The 16,852-nt window shown below is 47.6% G+C and overlaps 1 protein-coding gene across 8 annotated transcripts in view; it reads right to left on the reverse strand.

The window, feature by feature from the left end:
* wdfy3 (WD repeat and FYVE domain containing 3) overlaps nt 1–16,852 on the reverse strand; it is a 70,865-nt gene that overhangs the window by 19,738 nt on the left and 34,275 nt on the right. For 5 of the 8 annotated variants that reach the window (XM_056419909.1, XM_056419908.1, XM_056419906.1 and 2 more), the window contains 21 exons: nt 15,419–15,522; nt 13,075–13,293; nt 12,351–12,532; nt 12,024–12,255; nt 11,782–11,942; nt 10,685–10,796; nt 10,157–10,347; nt 9,763–9,915; nt 9,555–9,628; nt 9,048–9,209; nt 8,868–8,962; nt 8,674–8,794; nt 8,374–8,591; nt 7,272–7,468; nt 6,397–6,531; nt 6,120–6,299; nt 4,785–5,021; nt 4,517–4,616; nt 3,743–3,903; nt 3,309–3,538; nt 2,267–2,376 (listed from right to left, as the gene is read on the reverse strand). In XM_056419909.1, the coding sequence (XP_056275884.1) occupies nt 2,267–2,376; nt 3,309–3,538; nt 3,743–3,903; nt 4,517–4,616; nt 4,785–5,021; nt 6,120–6,299; nt 6,397–6,531; nt 7,272–7,468; nt 8,374–8,591; nt 8,674–8,794; nt 8,868–8,962; nt 9,048–9,209; nt 9,555–9,628; nt 9,763–9,915; nt 10,157–10,347; nt 10,685–10,796; nt 11,782–11,942; nt 12,024–12,255; nt 12,351–12,532; nt 13,075–13,293; nt 15,419–15,522 (3,374 nt within the window). The remainder of the gene's footprint in view (nt 1–2,266; nt 2,377–3,308; nt 3,539–3,742; nt 3,904–4,516; nt 4,617–4,784; nt 5,022–6,119; nt 6,300–6,396; nt 6,532–7,271; nt 7,469–8,373; nt 8,592–8,673; nt 8,795–8,867; nt 8,963–9,047; nt 9,210–9,554; nt 9,629–9,762; nt 9,916–10,156; nt 10,348–10,684; nt 10,797–11,781; nt 11,943–12,023; nt 12,256–12,350; nt 12,533–13,074; nt 13,294–15,418; nt 15,523–16,852) is intronic. The other 3 variants (XM_056419910.1, XM_056419903.1, XM_056419905.1) reach the window with 2 other exon arrangements.

A 16,852-nucleotide genomic window follows, 5' to 3' on the forward strand; every position in this document is an offset into this window, starting at 1 on the left:
CATTTGGGCGCGCCGTTTTCCCGAACGCCTATGAATAAATCCCGAGCGCCAAAGGCAAAAAAAGTCCGCGATGAAAAAAACAACAAAAAAACCTGTGTTCATCACGTGCATGTCAGCGAATATGTTCTCAATAGTATGTTTCAAGTCGGCTACAGCCGAACCCTCGTTCTGTTTTGATTAATAGTAATCGAGTTGATAAGCGTGTCTTCTTGTCTGATCAATACACAACTGTGAGGTGAATGGACAGAACGGCCAGCTGCTGGTCACTCAACAGCCCGACGTGCACAAATACACCTGGACTATTGTCAATAGGGATGCACGGATCTGATCGGCGCCGATCCATATCGGCCGATATTCCCATTATCGGTTTTGATCGGCGTTCTCAAAACGGCCGATCAAACCGATCGATCAGATGATGTAACATCTGCGAGAACTATCAGACGTTTCAATCGCGGCGCATCGCAACGGAGACGATGCGCCCGGCGAGGGCCGCAGAGTGAGAGGTCCACGAGGGGATCCTCACCACCGAGCGGCGTCCCCGTCCCCCGAGTTGAATCTCTGGGTCGACTCAGCCGACTCTCACATGTCTGCCCCTATAGACTGATGCTCACGGTAAACACATTCGATCGGGAGCGCGAGGGTTTTGTTAACGTTAGCGGAAGGATTTATGTGACAACATCCGGTTTTGCAAAGTTAGCGGAAAGAATCACGTGAAACAACATCCGTTTATCAAAATAAGATGTCGACAAATCATACACTAACATATACAAGTAAACAATGAACTGATTTTGTATCTGTAGAGATCGTTTCTGAGATTTAGCTTAAATTATGCGAACATTAAAACATTTTTACTGTACCAAGGAAGAGTTTATAAAAATAAGTCAGACTTTTGTATGTTAAGAAAAGTCCTGTATATAGATTTCCCCAAGAGTTCAAGGAAATGAATGATGCAGATATGTTCCATACATATCTGAAATCCCCTACAATAGCAATCAAACAATTTGAATGCATCAATTAGGAAATTTTTCGAAGTAAAAGTCCTAAATGTTTAAAGAAATCGGTAATTTCTTTAATGTTTGAGGTGCTTTATATGTGTATTTCCTCATATTCCTAGGTAATAATGCTACACAATAAATAGAATGCTTCAATCGACACCGTGATCGGTGATATCGGATCGGCAGGTACTGATTTCAGTGATCGGCACCAAAAAACCTGATCAGTGCATCTCTAGTTGTCAATCTATTAGCCTATCTATTTTAGCAAAATGATTTCCTCAAGCATTGCCTCCATTATTTCTGGGGGAAAAAAAAAAATACATAGATGTCTGCTAATTACGGTGATATGGTAATACAGACCGTGCGCGCGCAGCGCGCTAAACATTTTTTTTGGGAGCACCAAAGACCCATTTTGACCCAGGAAAAACCCTGTATATATATTATATACAGGACTGTCTCAGAAAATTAGAATATTGTGATGAAGTTCTTTATTTTCTGTAATGCAATTAGAAAAACAAAAATGTCATGCATTTCTGGATTATTCATTACAAAAACTGAAATATTGCAGCTTATTAATATATATAATTTATATATATGTATTAAATATATAATACATATTATTATATATATATATATATATTAGGGCTGTCAATCTCTATACAATGAGGCTCAGTTGTCCTCGCGCGGTGTTCTCTGGTTCTCTGACTGGCAGGCTGCTAATGAGCCTCACCTGTGAGGTGGGAGGTCCTTTGTGATTTACTGAGTGTTCATTGGTTGTTTTTTTCGCAAAATGTTGACAGACAAACGGATTGACAAATTACGGTTAAGGTTTTGTGTTACGAGTTCTTTCCGCGTCACCGGACACGTCGCCCCTCTGTGTCTCTGTGGGTCGGAGGAGCAGACGGGAGGAAGCAGCGGAAGAGGAAACCCGACTGATTCATCCACGATTTTAAACTGATTCCTGCTCCGTATTTTCGCGGAGAAATAATTGTTTTAAAAACGGAAACAGTGTCAGAGGAGTGCAAAAACGTCAACGCACACCGGAAGTAAACAAAGTTGCGTTAAAATATTTTAGTGCGTTAATCGCGGCCAAATTAATCGCATAGATTAACGCGTTAACGCTGACAGCCCTAATATATATATTATAATATTCCACAGACGCACACATAATCCAAGAGCAAGATGTGCATTTCTTAAAAGAGGATATTCTTAGACACCACACACGCAAACAGTCAGCAGGGTTAAATATGTTCACACACACACAGCCTCACCCTCGCTGACGTCGTGGCTGTGCGTGGCGTCCGCCTCGTTCTCCGTGGGCATCATGACGTGCCAGGTGGTCATCCGGGCCTCCGCCTCCAGACCGAAGCCCTCCACGCTGCTGCGGACACACACACAGTTTGCTCTCTGTAGTCGAACAGTGTGTTGTGTTACATCATATTGTTTCCCCAACATGGGAGGAAACTCTGTCCCTGCTGCATTTTCGGAAATTATCGGTACTTCTTGCAGTACGCACACATTTTTTTAATTTCCTGCCTCATGCCGCTCACTTCCTGCCGCTCACTTCCAGCATCATGACGCTCACTTCCTGCCTCATGACACTCACTTCCTGCCTCATGCCGCTCACTTCCTGCCTCATGCCGCTCACTTCCAGCCTCATGCCTTTCAAGGCTATCTCCATGGCAACGACCATCTTGCGAACTGAGAACTCTTTCTGATTGTGGCCTGGGGAAGGACGGCAAACTAGGCCACTCACACACACTTTCAACTCACTGATATGCATTCACTACCCTCACCCCCATCCTACGCCTTCGCCTGCTTCGTACCCCCAGTGTGACAGGACGGGGTCTGTGACTGGCACCGTAATGGCTGCTTGTCTTTGCTGGTTACCTTCTGCCCCCCACTGGCTGGGCTTAGATCACCCAGTCTTTGGCTTACCTCCCCCCCCCGCCCCCCCCCCCCCATTGCAAGTCATGTTTAAAATGTATGTGCTTATGTGCTCTCTCTCCTCATGTTATGCTGTAATCTTTCATCCTTTCTTGCCATTTCGTTGCCTCTGTACCTGTACTCAAGCAATTACAATAAATTGAATCCAATGCCACTCACTTCCTGCCTCATGCCGCTCACTTCCTGCCGCATGCCGCTCACTTCCAGCCTCATGCCGCTCACTTCCTGCCGCATGCCGCTTACTTCCTGCCGCATGCCGCTCACTTCCTGTCGCATTGCTGCTCACTTACTGCTCCATGCAAACGACCGTATAAGCAAACCCTGCTCCTGACCCCTGACCCTTGACCCCGCCCAATGTGACCGTACCCCCCGCTGTGCAGGCAGATGAAGCAGTGGGCCAGGCAGGCCACAAAGTCCTGGTCGTGGTTGCCCGGCCCGAGCACCAGGTTGCGGTTGACGGTCAGGACCCGCAGGGAGTCCAGCAGCGCCACCTGCTGGGCGACCGTCTTGTGGGGTCGGCAGAGCTGGTAGAGTACTGTCCGGTTCAGGCAGTGGTAGATGGCGTCGAGGGAGAGACCCTGGGAACGCCTCTTGGACTGGAGGAGGAGGAGAAGGAGAACAGGGGGAGGGGGGTCAGACAGAGAGGAGGGGTGTTGTCTATTATCTACTATCGAGTGTTTTACCAGCCAGAATGTTGTGTTGCAGTTATCTGAAGATGTATTTTCTTTAATACCCCTTGGTCACCCCTCACCTGTATGATGAGCCCCTCCCTCACCTGTATGATGAGCCCCCCCTCTCACCTGTCCGATGAGCTGCACGATGAAGTCCACCACCAGCTTGGAGTCCTTGTTGAACATGCCCTGCCACAGCTTGTCCACCACCCTCTGGCTGAAGTAGAAGACGTTGTTCACCAGGATCTGGTAGCTGCCTCCACTGCTGAGGGGCAGAGAGGCGTCTTCACCTGGAGGGGGGGAGGGGGGAGAGAGAGAGAGAGGATTAGAAACACAGAGACAAAACAACCACAAAGAGACACAAAACGACTAAATTAGAAAAGAAACCTACCACACAAAACAACCACAAATAAAAAGCTACAAACAGACACTAGATTACCACAAAACTGAAAAATAAAACAACCAGAGATAAACGAAACGACCACAAAGAGACACAAAACAACTTCTGAATGAGGGGAGGGGCTTAACAGAATGTTTACACTAGTCTGACGTCTTGAGTGACAGCTGGGGATATCTGCCGTAGATTATATGCTGTAAAAACACTGAGTTACGAGCTCAGATTCCTTTAGAAATTAGGTCTGAAGGGTTCAAAACACGAAGCCATGTTATGGTCTTCTAATTCATATTTGACATAATGAAGAAGCCGGACTGCAGACTCCAAAAGACGCTCTGCTGACTCATGATGACGCATCAGAGCCTCTCACGGAGCCAAGAAACGGGTCCAAGCTGCTCATCAGGGGACATTTTCCTGCATCATCAGCTGTTTGTGAGGCGTCAGCGAGCTGCACGGGGAACTCGATTGTTTACGTTCGTCAGAATCCAGAGAAAAAACTTTGTTCTGACCCAGAAGGACGTCAGCGGCCAGGAGGTGCTCCATCACGCCGTCCAGGATGTTGGACTGGAACTCCTTCTGCTGCGTCCTGGTGGAGCGCTCCGGAGACGCCTGGGACAAGGAGGAACAGTTATAGAGGAGACAGAGGACGAGGAGGCAGAGGACGAAGAGACAGAGGAGGAGGAGACAGAGGGAGAGGAGACAGAGGGTGAGGAGATAGGGGACGAGGACGAGGCTGCAGGGGACGAGGAGCCAGAGGACGAGTTAGTGGGTCCTCACCTCCAGCAGCAGGTCGATGACGGGCGTCTGCTTGCTGGCCGGCGTCATGCACAGGTTGTCCATGATCAGGACCCTCATGAAGTCAAAGACGTACTTCTTGGCCGGGTGGTTGGTTAAGGAGGTCTTGGAGCCCACGTTGCAGTACTCCGATTGGCTGCGGTTCATGCCAGACGAGTCCCCGGCGAAGCCCTTGAACTCCTCGGTGGGAGACCCCGCCTCGTCATCCAGATCGGTGACCTGGAAAAAGCAGAGTACATACACATGGTGACCAATGGGCTTCCAGGAATTTAAACTACATTTACATGACCAAACATTTTAATAATATATATTTTATATATATATTAGGGCTGCAACAACGAATCGATAAAATCGATTATTAAAATAGTTGCCAACGAATTTCGTTATCGATTCGTTGTGTTGCGCGATTATTACGGCGCTCAATAAGTCGCGGAGTATAAAAAAAGTTTAGTTGAGCGCAGAGCGGCGCAGGAGAAACAAGAGCGGAGCGAGAGGGAGAGACGAACGCTGCGTTGTGAGAGCCAATCAGCGCTGAGCTGCTCCTCCGTTAGTGAATCTAATTGGCTGCTGCTGCCCTCGTGGCGCTGGATGCGGAAGTCATTCACGGAGCTGTGTGCGCCTACAGATGATGTTATGACACCAGGGCGCTAGATGTTACCACATGTGTGGCATTTCCACAAGAAGTATAACGTAGAACTAGTGGTTAATTATACCGTGGCGGATGGCGGAAAACATTTCTCCGCGTATGACGCGCTTAAACTACAAACAGTCAGGCGAGTAAAGCGCTGTCAGTCTGTTTGTGACGGTTCATCACCATGGTGACCAGTGGGTCTCCAGGACCTTTCCATGACTTTAAACCAAATTTCCATAATTAAACATTTTGTGAAAACTCTGTGTATACATGACAAAGTGAGAAGATGTAGTATTTAAACTAACAATGAGAATTACAAAGCATACCGTATATATAACGTGTAAATTAAAATTTGAATAAGACAAATTTGAATTACTTTTCAAAAAATGTTGGGATTTTATTTTTTTCCTGTTTTGAATAAAGGTTTTTTTTTTTTATCCGATTAATCGAAAAAATAATCAACAGATTAATCGATTATCAAAATAATCGTTAGTTGTAACCCTAATATATATATATACACACACATATATATATAGATACATATATATAAATATATATACATACATGTATATTGTATATTATTTATCAAATTTCCAGGACTTTTCCAAAACTTTTGGGATTGAATTTTGTTCCAGGACGACTCAATCGATAACTTTCTGGAATAGAAACACTCGCGGCCGCCTCACCATCTCGGAGTACGGCCGGATGTTGAAGGGGAAGACGGTGGCGGCGAGCGCGCACAGGAACTCAGCGCTGTGCCACATGGGCGCCAGGTCGGACACATTGTGGTAGAGGTACCGGAAGAACTGCAGGAGGGTCACCGGGTACTCCCTCAGCCAGGAGCCCTCCTCCTCCGACTGCCACGGCTGAGAGAGAGAGAGGAAGGGGGGAGAGAAAAAACAATCAAGCATGGACTCGGCAGACGTATCAAATAAACAAGTCTTCTTTCCAAAGAGCCCTCACCAGGTTGAGCATGCTGCGCAGCATGGCCAGCAGCAGGAAGGCCGCCTCCATGTACACGCTGTGGATAGAGCCCACCACGGTGCCACTGGAGGCCGGGACGCCGAAGATGAAAGTCCAGATGGAGTCCAGGTCGAACTGAGAGGGAGGACGGAGGTAAACACACCCCAGGTAAACACACGACACGTGGTCATACGTTGATGTTTTCTCCCTCCGACATAGGAGAGAGAAAACATCAACTTCGAGAATGTATTTCTTCCATCAGTTGCATTTAAATCATGGTTATTAGGATAATTAATAGGATGTAAATTACCCTAAATATACAATTTGAATCATTATGACACATTATTATGCTGTTTTACTAAACGTGTACATCATTTCAGTGAATTTGTTTGATTTAAAGATTGTTTGATTTAAAGAAAAGACATTACAGTCACATTTTTATAATTTCATATTTAAGGATGTTTATGGAAGCCTTGAGAGGTAAAAAAGTAGTTGAATTTAAAAAAAGTTTGCAGGTAAAAAAAGTTGTATTAATTTATTTATTGTGCTTGTTGTTGTCATACTCATGTTGGCCACAAGAGGCGAAAAGTGCACCACTACTCCGTGGACTAAAAGCATCCATGTTTTCTTGTATTTTTTATTTCTCAATTCAACACAAGTTCTCAAGTTAAATAACATTAAAGTTATTATTAGAACACAGCGTGCCAGTCAGCCTCTTGTGGCCAACATGAGTATTACAACAACTAACACTTTTTTCCCACCAGTTTCACAAATGACCAGAATATTAGGTTTTTCTCCTCGCCGGCCTCTCGGAGCTTCCTCAACACTACTGCAAATAAACCGTAGAAGAAGAAAGAAAGCGTGGCGGTACTGACATGTACCTGCAGGCTGTCCGGCAGCTCGGTGACGGGCTGCTGCAGGAACAGCGCCATCAGCAGGAAGTAGAGCTCCGGCACGTTGGTGTGCTTCGGCAGCAACGTCTGCAGCACCGGGAGACCCGGGAAGTGGCACGCCTCCCGGTTGATCTCACGCAGCGTGGAACGCCCACCGGCACTGCGGCCCACGTTGAAGCCTGGAGGGGGAGGAGAAGGAGGAGGGGGAGGAGGAGGAGGAGGAGGGAGGATGAGGAGGAAGAGGGAGGAGGAGGAAGTGGAAGAGCAAGAGAGAGGAGGAGGCAGAGGGCGAGGAGGAAGCGGAGGGAGGAAGAGGAGGAGGAAGTGGAAGAGCAAGAGAGAGGAGGGAAAGGAGGAGGAAGAGGAATAAGAGGAAGATGAGGGAGGAGGAGAAAGGAAAGGAAGAGGGAGGAGGAGGAAGTGGAAGAGGAGGAGGAGGCGGAAGAAGAGGAGGGAGGAGGAAGAGGGAGGCAGAGGGAGAGGAGGAAGTGGAAGTAGAAGAGGAGGAGGAAGTGGAAGTAGAAGGGGAGGAGGAAGTGGAAGAGGAAGAGTAGGAGGCAGAGGGTGAGGAGGGAAAGGAAGAGGAGGAGGAGGTTAAGAGGTAAGAGGTAAGATGCTGTTGGTTACATGTATAGGCTTAATCCTCTAACTTTGCGCTTCAAGCAGGATTTAAAGTGAAAAGGATCAAAGCTCCTAAAACAACGGGTCGGGGTCGAGAGGTCGAGAGCTTCAGGTCGCCCATGACAGGTCAGGGGAGGTCAGTGGTTCTCGAGGAAGAGGAGAAATGATCCAGATCTCCCAGGTTGAAAACCACCGAGCTCGGGGGGGGGGGACTCTGCGGCAGCAGGAAGTAGCGGGGGAGGCAAACACTAAATCTAAAATAGAACAACAAAGGCAAAAAGGAAGAAAACGAACCCTTGGCCGCGAGGCGCGCACACGGCGCGGCCCGTTGCGCACTGAACGACGGCCAGCTCCGACGGAAAGCGTTGCCAGAGTGAGGAGAGGCTTCTGCTGAGCCACATTACAACACACAGTACACATACACCGCACAACGCCCCGCCCCCCCGCGGCCACGCCCACTCACCCAGCACTGTGCCGATCTTATTGGTCAGCACGGCGTCGGTGTGGTCCAGCCAGCCGCCGCCGCACAGGCCCTCCTTGAAGCGGTTGAGGATGGACTGGTTGGAGAGCAGTACCACCAGCAGCCACAGGGCGGCCGTCACCGTGCTGGAGTGCAGGTGCTCCTCCATGAACATCAGCAGCCAATCGAAGCCCAGCGTCCGCACCAGGTCCTCGCACGCCCTGCGGTCGGACACACAGCTTTAACCCTCGATGTCCGAGTCACATTTGGGGGGGCGGAGCTTAGCGGTTAGAGGAGACTCACTGGGCGTTGACGGTGCACTTCTCCTTAGTGGTGAAGAGCAGCCGCAGCAGGTTGTCCAGCAGCCGGTTCCTCAGCAGGATGAGGCTCGCCGACAGGAGGCCACCGAAGTCCTCGTCGGTGCCTGGGAGACGACACGGGTTAGGAATGTGGGTTTTTTTACCAACTAAATAGGATTGAAAGAAATGGCGCGTTACCTCCGTCGGGCTTCTCCTCGTTGTTGATCTCCATCACCACGAACTTCTCGCACACAGCGAACGTGGGCAGAGTGGAAGAGATGAACTGGCCGAACCTGAGAGGAGAAACATAGGTTTTCATTCCAGGTCTGTCCTTTTCCCTCCAGATGTCGGGCATCAAACAGCCGAGTGCGTGTTCACCGCAGCAGGTCGTGGGTGCTGGGGAAGCCCTGCAGCAGCAGGCTGAGCACGGCGCCGATGGCCGCCACGGTGGGCTGCGACAGAGAGGCGTCCCTCAGGGTCAGCAGCAGTCGGGGGATCAGCTGGAACTCACGCAGCAGCTTGGCGTTCTTGGCCGCCTCGCTGTGTGTGTGTACACACACACACACACACACACACACACACACACACACACACACACACACACACACACACACACACACACACACACACACACACACACACACACACACACACACACACACACACACACACACACACACACACACACACACACACACACACACACACACACGTTAAACAATGGATGTCCATAACTCTAAACCAAATTTCCATGAGCAAACATTTTGTGAAATGATTTTTCCAAAACTTTTGTTATTTCATTTTTGTTTCTTTTTCTTAAGGACTTTTCCAGGCCTGGAAATAACCCCCCCCCCCCCCCCCCCACACACACACACACACACTTGCCTGGACTCCGTCAGCAGCTCGATGAAATGCTCAAACAGAGACAGGTGGAGCTCGTAGGGAGCATGGAGCCAGACCTGAGGAGCAGAAGGAGGAGCAGGAGGAGGAGGAGAATGAGACCTCGGCAAAACAAAAAAATAACCGGCAAGAAGAGGTGGCTTCTATGGTACATATTAACCCCCACCCCCCGGAGCCCCCCAGAGCCCCTCACCTCGAAGTCACACAGCAGGTCCTGGAAGGCGGTGGAGTTGGGGATGATGGAGGTCTCGTGGCCGCTGTCCACCGTCCCCACCAGGGAGAAGGTGAGATGGAGGATGTGGCTGTTGAGCAGCGAGCGCTTCTTCTTCAGCAGCATGGCCAGCAGCTGGGGGGAGGAGGAGGAGGAGGAGGAGGAGGTGGTGTTAACTGGACGAGTTTCTTTTTATAAAAGACTCCCCAAAGGGAAAAAGGTTTTGGAGATATCGCAAAACTACGATAATACTAAATTTACAGAAGGAAACATATGATTTTTAACTGAGTGTACATTTCAAAAACAAAAAAGAAGAAGAAGGAGGAGAAAAAGAAAGGAGAGGGAAAAGACGAAGAAGAAGAGACCTCCCTCTCACCTGGTATCCTCTGATGCGCTCCATCTCCTTGCTGGCCAGTGGGTTGCTCTTCACCACGCACACCAGCGCCTTGACGGCGGCGTAGAGCCCCTCCACGTCCGACGCCATGGCGACCAGTCCCAAGATGGCCGCCGCCCCGCCCACGTACTGCAGGTTGGTGGCCACGGGTTTGGCCACGAACGCGCGGACGCCTGCGGGGTGGAAGGGGGAAACACGGCAAGTTCACACTCACAAGTTATTATATTTATATATATATATATTATATTTGTATATATATAAATTTATATTATATAATATGTATACTACATATGTTATATATAATATTAATATTATATACTATTTATACTATATATATTTTATTATATTTATATAATATTTATATTACATAAAATGTCTACTAGATATATTATATTTACATTATATATATATATAATATATATTTATATTATATGTACTATATTATATATATGATATATAATTGAGTATATATAAATATATTTATATTATATCATATGACTTTCGTTTTACCTAAATATCCGATGACGGCGGCGCCGATGGTGCGCGCCGGTCCGTTGAGGTGGCCGGCGGCGTTGTGGATGAGCTTGACCGGGGTGGCGTTTTCATGAGAGGACACGGTGAGCTACACAGAGGGAGAGAGGAAAGGGTCAGGTGAGACAAGGTCACGGTCAAGGTCAGACAGTGTTAACTTGCATTGCTCAAAAGAATATAGAATAATTACATACTATAGAGCGTGATAAATAGAGGGAATGAATTAATGAATAAAGGAGAATGTTTGCTTAAACGTCTCTTTGTTTCTCTCTCTGTGGATGCTGCAACAGACCATAATGCTGAAGTCAGCGGATGGTGTACAAAAAGGGCTGGACTTTCTAAAAAAGCTTTTGTTCAGCCAGTTAATGTGAAATATTGGAGCAATTTAGCGAGAATGAAAAGAGACGCTCCGTTGCTCCGCCTGCAAAATACTCTATTAATTATTTTTAACGTGATTTAGCGAGGGAGAAAAGGGGTAAGGGATACGGCCTTCGTGCACGGCGGTGTGTATTCTCTATAAATGCTGCCTCGGCATTATCTGTGTCGTCGGCTTCCTGCGGGGTTGCCGAGAGCCGAGGCTCAGCGGGGCAGAGCAGTGCAGGCTGGGAAATAACTTGACAGGTGGGGAGAGAGATAAGGACGTGTGGAGCTCTAACACACATAATAGGATGGCGTGTTAGCTGCTTATTATATATATATAAATGAAATATAAATATTATATATATGCAATATATATATTATATATATAATATATAAATTTAATATATAATACAATATATAATATAAATATATTATATATAAAGTAAATATAATATATATATAATATAAATATAATATAAATATATTATAAAAACAATATATATAAATATAATCTAATATAATATATAAAATATATATTTAATATAAATATAATATACATATTATAAATATATTATAAAAACAATATATATATTATAAATACAATCTAATAAATATAATATTAATATTTCGTGATATATAATTCTCAGTGAACTAAATATGAATATTTAAAGTGTGTTTAGCTTTGCGTCCCCTGGACTCGTCTCTTGACCTCTGACCTGCTTGGCGATGGCTTTGCTGTCCAGCTTGTTGTAGACCTTCCTGATCTTGGCCACCGTGAGCGTGGAGACGGAGAGCGCGTAGAGGCTGAAGGACACTTTCTCCTCCGGAACCAACGCCACCGGGGCCGCCGGCGCCACCTCCGCCTTCGAGTCTTTACCTGGGGCAATAAAGAAGATAAAAGAAAAGAACATTGAAAAGAAAGAATATGGGGGGGGGGGGGGGTGAAGCTGCCACTCACAGGGCAGGTAGACGGCCTGGAAGCTGCCCACATAGATGGGCCCCAGCTCAAAGATGGCGGCGACGCTGGCGGCGGGCAGCACCTCCTCCAGGAAGTGGCTGGGCCCCAGACGCCACACCAGGCTGGAGAGCTGGCGCTGGGCCGGCGGCGTGCCCACATAGCCGTAGACGGTGCTCAGCACGGGGGGGTTGGTGGAGCCGGAGCCGCCCGGCGTACTGTGGACGTAGTGGAGCTGAGGGGGGGGGGGGGAAATACATCACATTACACGCGTTCTTTTTTTTTTACTGTCATGGTTTATATGAAATCAGAGAACCCCCTCCCCCCTACCTTGACGGTGCCCACCAGCTGCCCGTCCAGGTACAGCGAGGCCATGCTGTTCTTCAGCATGCCTTTACTCATCACTAACACCAGGTGGTGCCACTGGCCCTCCAGGATCAGCTCGCCGCAGCGGAAGCGAGCGCAGCAGGGCAGGATCTCGTAGAAGGACGCTTCCTCGCTCGACTCGTCCGCTGCTCGGTGATTTTTTTGGGGGGGTGAGGGAAGAAGGAAGAAGGCGGTAAAGAACGTGAAGCTCTGGGTCTCAGACTGAAACCAGCTTCATTAAGGAGTCACGCAAAAAAACTAACGGTTAAAACTGTCTTTGTAAAATCAAATACACACAGGAGGACTCAAGTGATCATGATGTGTGTGACACACACACACATAGACCCACAGACAGAGAAACACACAGACAGACAGGGACACACACAGACACACAGGGACACACACACAGAGACACACAGACACACACACACACATACACACACAGATAGGGACAAACACACAGACGCACACACAAACAGACACACACTTACAGACAGAGACACACACACAAACAGACACAGACACACACAGATACACACAGTAAAACACACTGCTTTCCCCAGGACTTCTCCAGGTGTTCCCTGTATATGTAGCCGCCTCCTCGTGACACGCGACACTCCCCACCAGGAGGCCGAACACAGACTCTACATGTCATGGAAGGTGTCGGCTGGGAGCCGGCGCTACTCACCGTGGGCCTGCAGCAGCTCCTCCTTGGTGGACACGCTGAGCGAGCGGTCCTTGGCGGACAGAACCACGGCCAGACACACGTAGTGCTGCTCGGAGGACGTGGCCCGGCGCACCACGGTGAGCAGGCGCACCGGGTGGGCCTGGGGGGCGGCGCTGAAGCGCTCCACGCAGAACCAGGTGGAGTAGCTCAGGCCCGACGGGGGCGGGAACAAGCGCTCCCCTGGAGGAGGAGGAGGGGGTGCAGGTTATAGTTTAGTTTTTCAGAAAGTCATTTTATTCCACATGTGCAAATCAGTCCGTTTTTGTTACAGCTTCTCGTGCTTTTTCTTGACACAATAACGGTAACGGATCCCCGTATATGAATCGGCGTGAAACTTACTGCTGGTGAAACTTCTTTATTTCTCTCTTTAGGTGAATAAACATGAATTAAAACTCGTAAACTATCACCTCCTTGTCACCACCGTAAGACACCAGCCTCAGACGGCTTCATTAGAACGATTAAACTTTAAATAAAATGTGCATTTGTCCGTAACATCTGTAGCAGTACTGTCAGGTTAATATTTTAACATAAAATAAAAGTGCGCTTCCTTTTAACCTTTCAAAATAAAAGTCAAATTGAACTCTTAAGAGAAAGTAGATTAAAACACGTATAAAATTATTAAATATAAAAAGGCATACATCAAAACCAATAAGGCAGATATAAAAACAGACAATCAACACAAAACAATAAACCCTTAATAGGGTTATTTACAATAACCATATTTTATTTTAAGTCTCACTGTAACTGCATGTGTCTCAGAGTGCTGAGACGTTCGTTTCCGCTCATTTGCATAAAAAGGGGACGATTTGGCGCCAAATATCCTCGCATTACTTCAATAAAGTTTGTATGAAAACGACACAGGAGATTTTTTTGTTTATGCAAATTCATTCCGACGGTCGTCTCTTTTTCTCCGATCTATTTTCTTTTTCTTCGACCTCCAGGAGGATTCAACACGTCGCTGCTCATGTGTGTGGAAGGAAAAGGAACGTTAATAACGCGGGAACAGAGACGCCGAGGCACGGGTACTTCCTGAGCATGGTGATGAATGAAAGTTTCTCGATGATGTCATCATGAGGATGTGGGTCGGGTAGGTAGTGAGATATGGGGAGGAGAGAAGATGGGAAGAGGAAGGAGGGAGGGGGAAAGACAAGTGAGGCGAGGAGAAGTGACGATGGAGGGAAGGAGAGGAGAGAAAAGGGGGGGAAAGGAGGAGGAAGTAATGAGTGGCGGAAGATAGACAGAAAAGGATTGTGGGTTGGAGAGCGACGCGAGAGAGGAGGAGAGGAAGGAGGAGAGGAAGACGCGAGTGACAGGAAGCGACGAGGGAGGGGACGAGCTCTATTAATAGTATTGGAGACGGAGAGAGGAGAAAGGGAGGTGAAGGAGTGCAGAGGGAGCAGATAAATAGGTAAAAGGAAATGAGGAGAGGTGAAGAACTGGAAAGACAAGAGAGGAGAGATGAGAGGAAAGAAGAGGAGAGGAAAGAGGGGTGGATGAGTGCAGAGGGAGCAGATGAATGGGTAAACAGAGGGAGAAATGAGGAGCGGTGAAGGAGACGAGGGAGGGTGATTAAGAGAGGAGGGGATAAGGAGTGGTGAAGGAGACGAGGGAGGGTGACTAAGAGAGGAGGGGATAAGGAGTGGTGAAGGAGACGAGGGAGGGTGATTAAGAGAGTAGGGGATGAGGAGTGGTGAAGGACAGGAGAATAACTGGAAAGAGAAGAGAAGAGAGGAGAATAGAAGAGGACAGGAGAAGAGAGGAGAGGTGAGAAGAGAATAGGAGAGGAAATGAAAGGACATGAGAAGGGAGGAGAGGAGAGAAGAGAAAAGGACAGGGAAGGAGAGAAAAAGAAAGGAAAATGGGAAAGAGGAGAGGAAAGGAAAAGGGAAGAAGAGAAAAGGAGGAAGAGGAAAGGAAAAGAGGAGAAGAAGAGCAGGAAGCTTGCTGTGCTCTATGGGCTGTTTCCGGGTGTCGTTGCTTTTTCTTCCCACATGACGAAAACCAGGAGACACGGAACCCAAAAACACTGAGATTAAAGTATCCAGAGAGGTTTAAAGAGAAGAGGAGGAGAAATAAAGAGAGAACCAAGAGGTGGTAAACAAAAGGAAAGACGGAGGTAGAGGTCGTCTGTCGTTGACCTATTAAAATGTGTCGCAATGAAATGCTGAACATCAACTCGTATTCATCAAGTTGTTTAATATCATGACTGTTGACTGAAGTCGGGTCAATAACAGAATCAGGACAGGCAGCAGCTGGCCGCTTTTCTCTTGGCAGCCAGCCGTGCACCCCTCTTGGCTTCTCTGACCTGAGCCCATCCCGCTCAGCACGGCCCCGTCGCTGACCCCCGAGGCGCTGTTGGTGTTGTTGGTGGGGGCGTTGTGGGGCGCCAGGCTGGGCAGGAACAGGCACCTGCAGCGGGACCCAAAGAACCAACCAGTCAGAACCAGATGGAACCGGTCCGGAGGGGACGCGGGACAGACGGACACACACATTGCTTTGTGTCAGAATATGGAAATCTACAACTGGAGGATTAATAATGCATGAGAGAAGCATGAAAGAGAACATTCAGGCCCGGTTCTGATCTCCTTGTGCTGGGTACTGACGACAGGGACCATGGTCTACTTCCTGCTACAACCACGGGACCTTTATTTCCTTTGATAACGAGTCAAGTGCAATACGAAGGACTTCTAACACAATCAGACGAGGGAGTCTTCTGCTGACGCATCCTCTCTACATCCCCCTGAAGGCACCGGGGCTTCTGGGAAATGAACGTGGGACCGAAGCCCGCGAGAGGAAGAGGCCAGAACCTCAGATACGCTTCAAAGGCTTTTGGTCATTTGCTTGTTTACCTCAATAATAATAACTCTAAACATTGGATATAATAATCAATAATACTAAACAACGTTTAACTGAAACGAGTGACATTAAGTTACAGGTTATAAAATGAACGTATAAAATGTACATATAATAATATGTATGTGTAATATGTATGTATAATAATGTGTACGTATAATATGTACATATTATATGTACGTATATGTACCTATAGATAATATCTACGTATAATATGTGTACGTGTAAATAATATGTACTTATATGTACGCAAAATAATATGTACATATAATATAAGTGAGTGTGAGACACCAGGAAGTCCAATGAGGGCTTGTGGGCGGGTCAAACACAGGACTTTCACTCGGGAGACCGACGTCCGTGTCCCGCATATCGTCGGCCGGGGCGACCTTTTGTAATTATTAGCTCTCTATATAAATTCTGCATTTTGAAAGAGACTTGAGCTCCAAAATAACCAGATTTTATTTAGTCTCTCTCTCTCTTTTAGTTTTCTCCACCTGGGCAGACGTCCCTGAACCTGGCAGCAATTCAACGATGTGTTCAGGGACTCTTTCTCAACAGCAGACGGTCCTCAGACACCAGCCTCATGGTAACTTCACGGATGATGTCATCTTAGGCTTCACCAAAAATACACAATGCCAATTCTTTCCTGGAACAGGGGTGGGGGGGGGGCTTGTGAGTGTGCACTGGTGTGTGTGTGTGTGTGTGTGTGTGTGTGTGTGTGTGCGTGTGCACGTGTATGCAAGAGAGAGAGAGAGAGAGAGAGTGTGTGGCCTGTGTGTGATTCCGAACAGCAGCGCAGGGGCATCAATATTTCATGGTGACAGATGGGGGAGGTAGGAGGTGTGTGTGTGTGTGTGTGTGTGTGTGTGTGTTTACGGTGAAGTGA

Source organism: Pseudoliparis swirei, chromosome 7, assembly GCF_029220125.1.
Source record: "Pseudoliparis swirei isolate HS2019 ecotype Mariana Trench chromosome 7, NWPU_hadal_v1, whole genome shotgun sequence".
Lineage (NCBI taxonomy): Eukaryota > Metazoa > Chordata > Actinopteri > Perciformes > Liparidae > Pseudoliparis > Pseudoliparis swirei.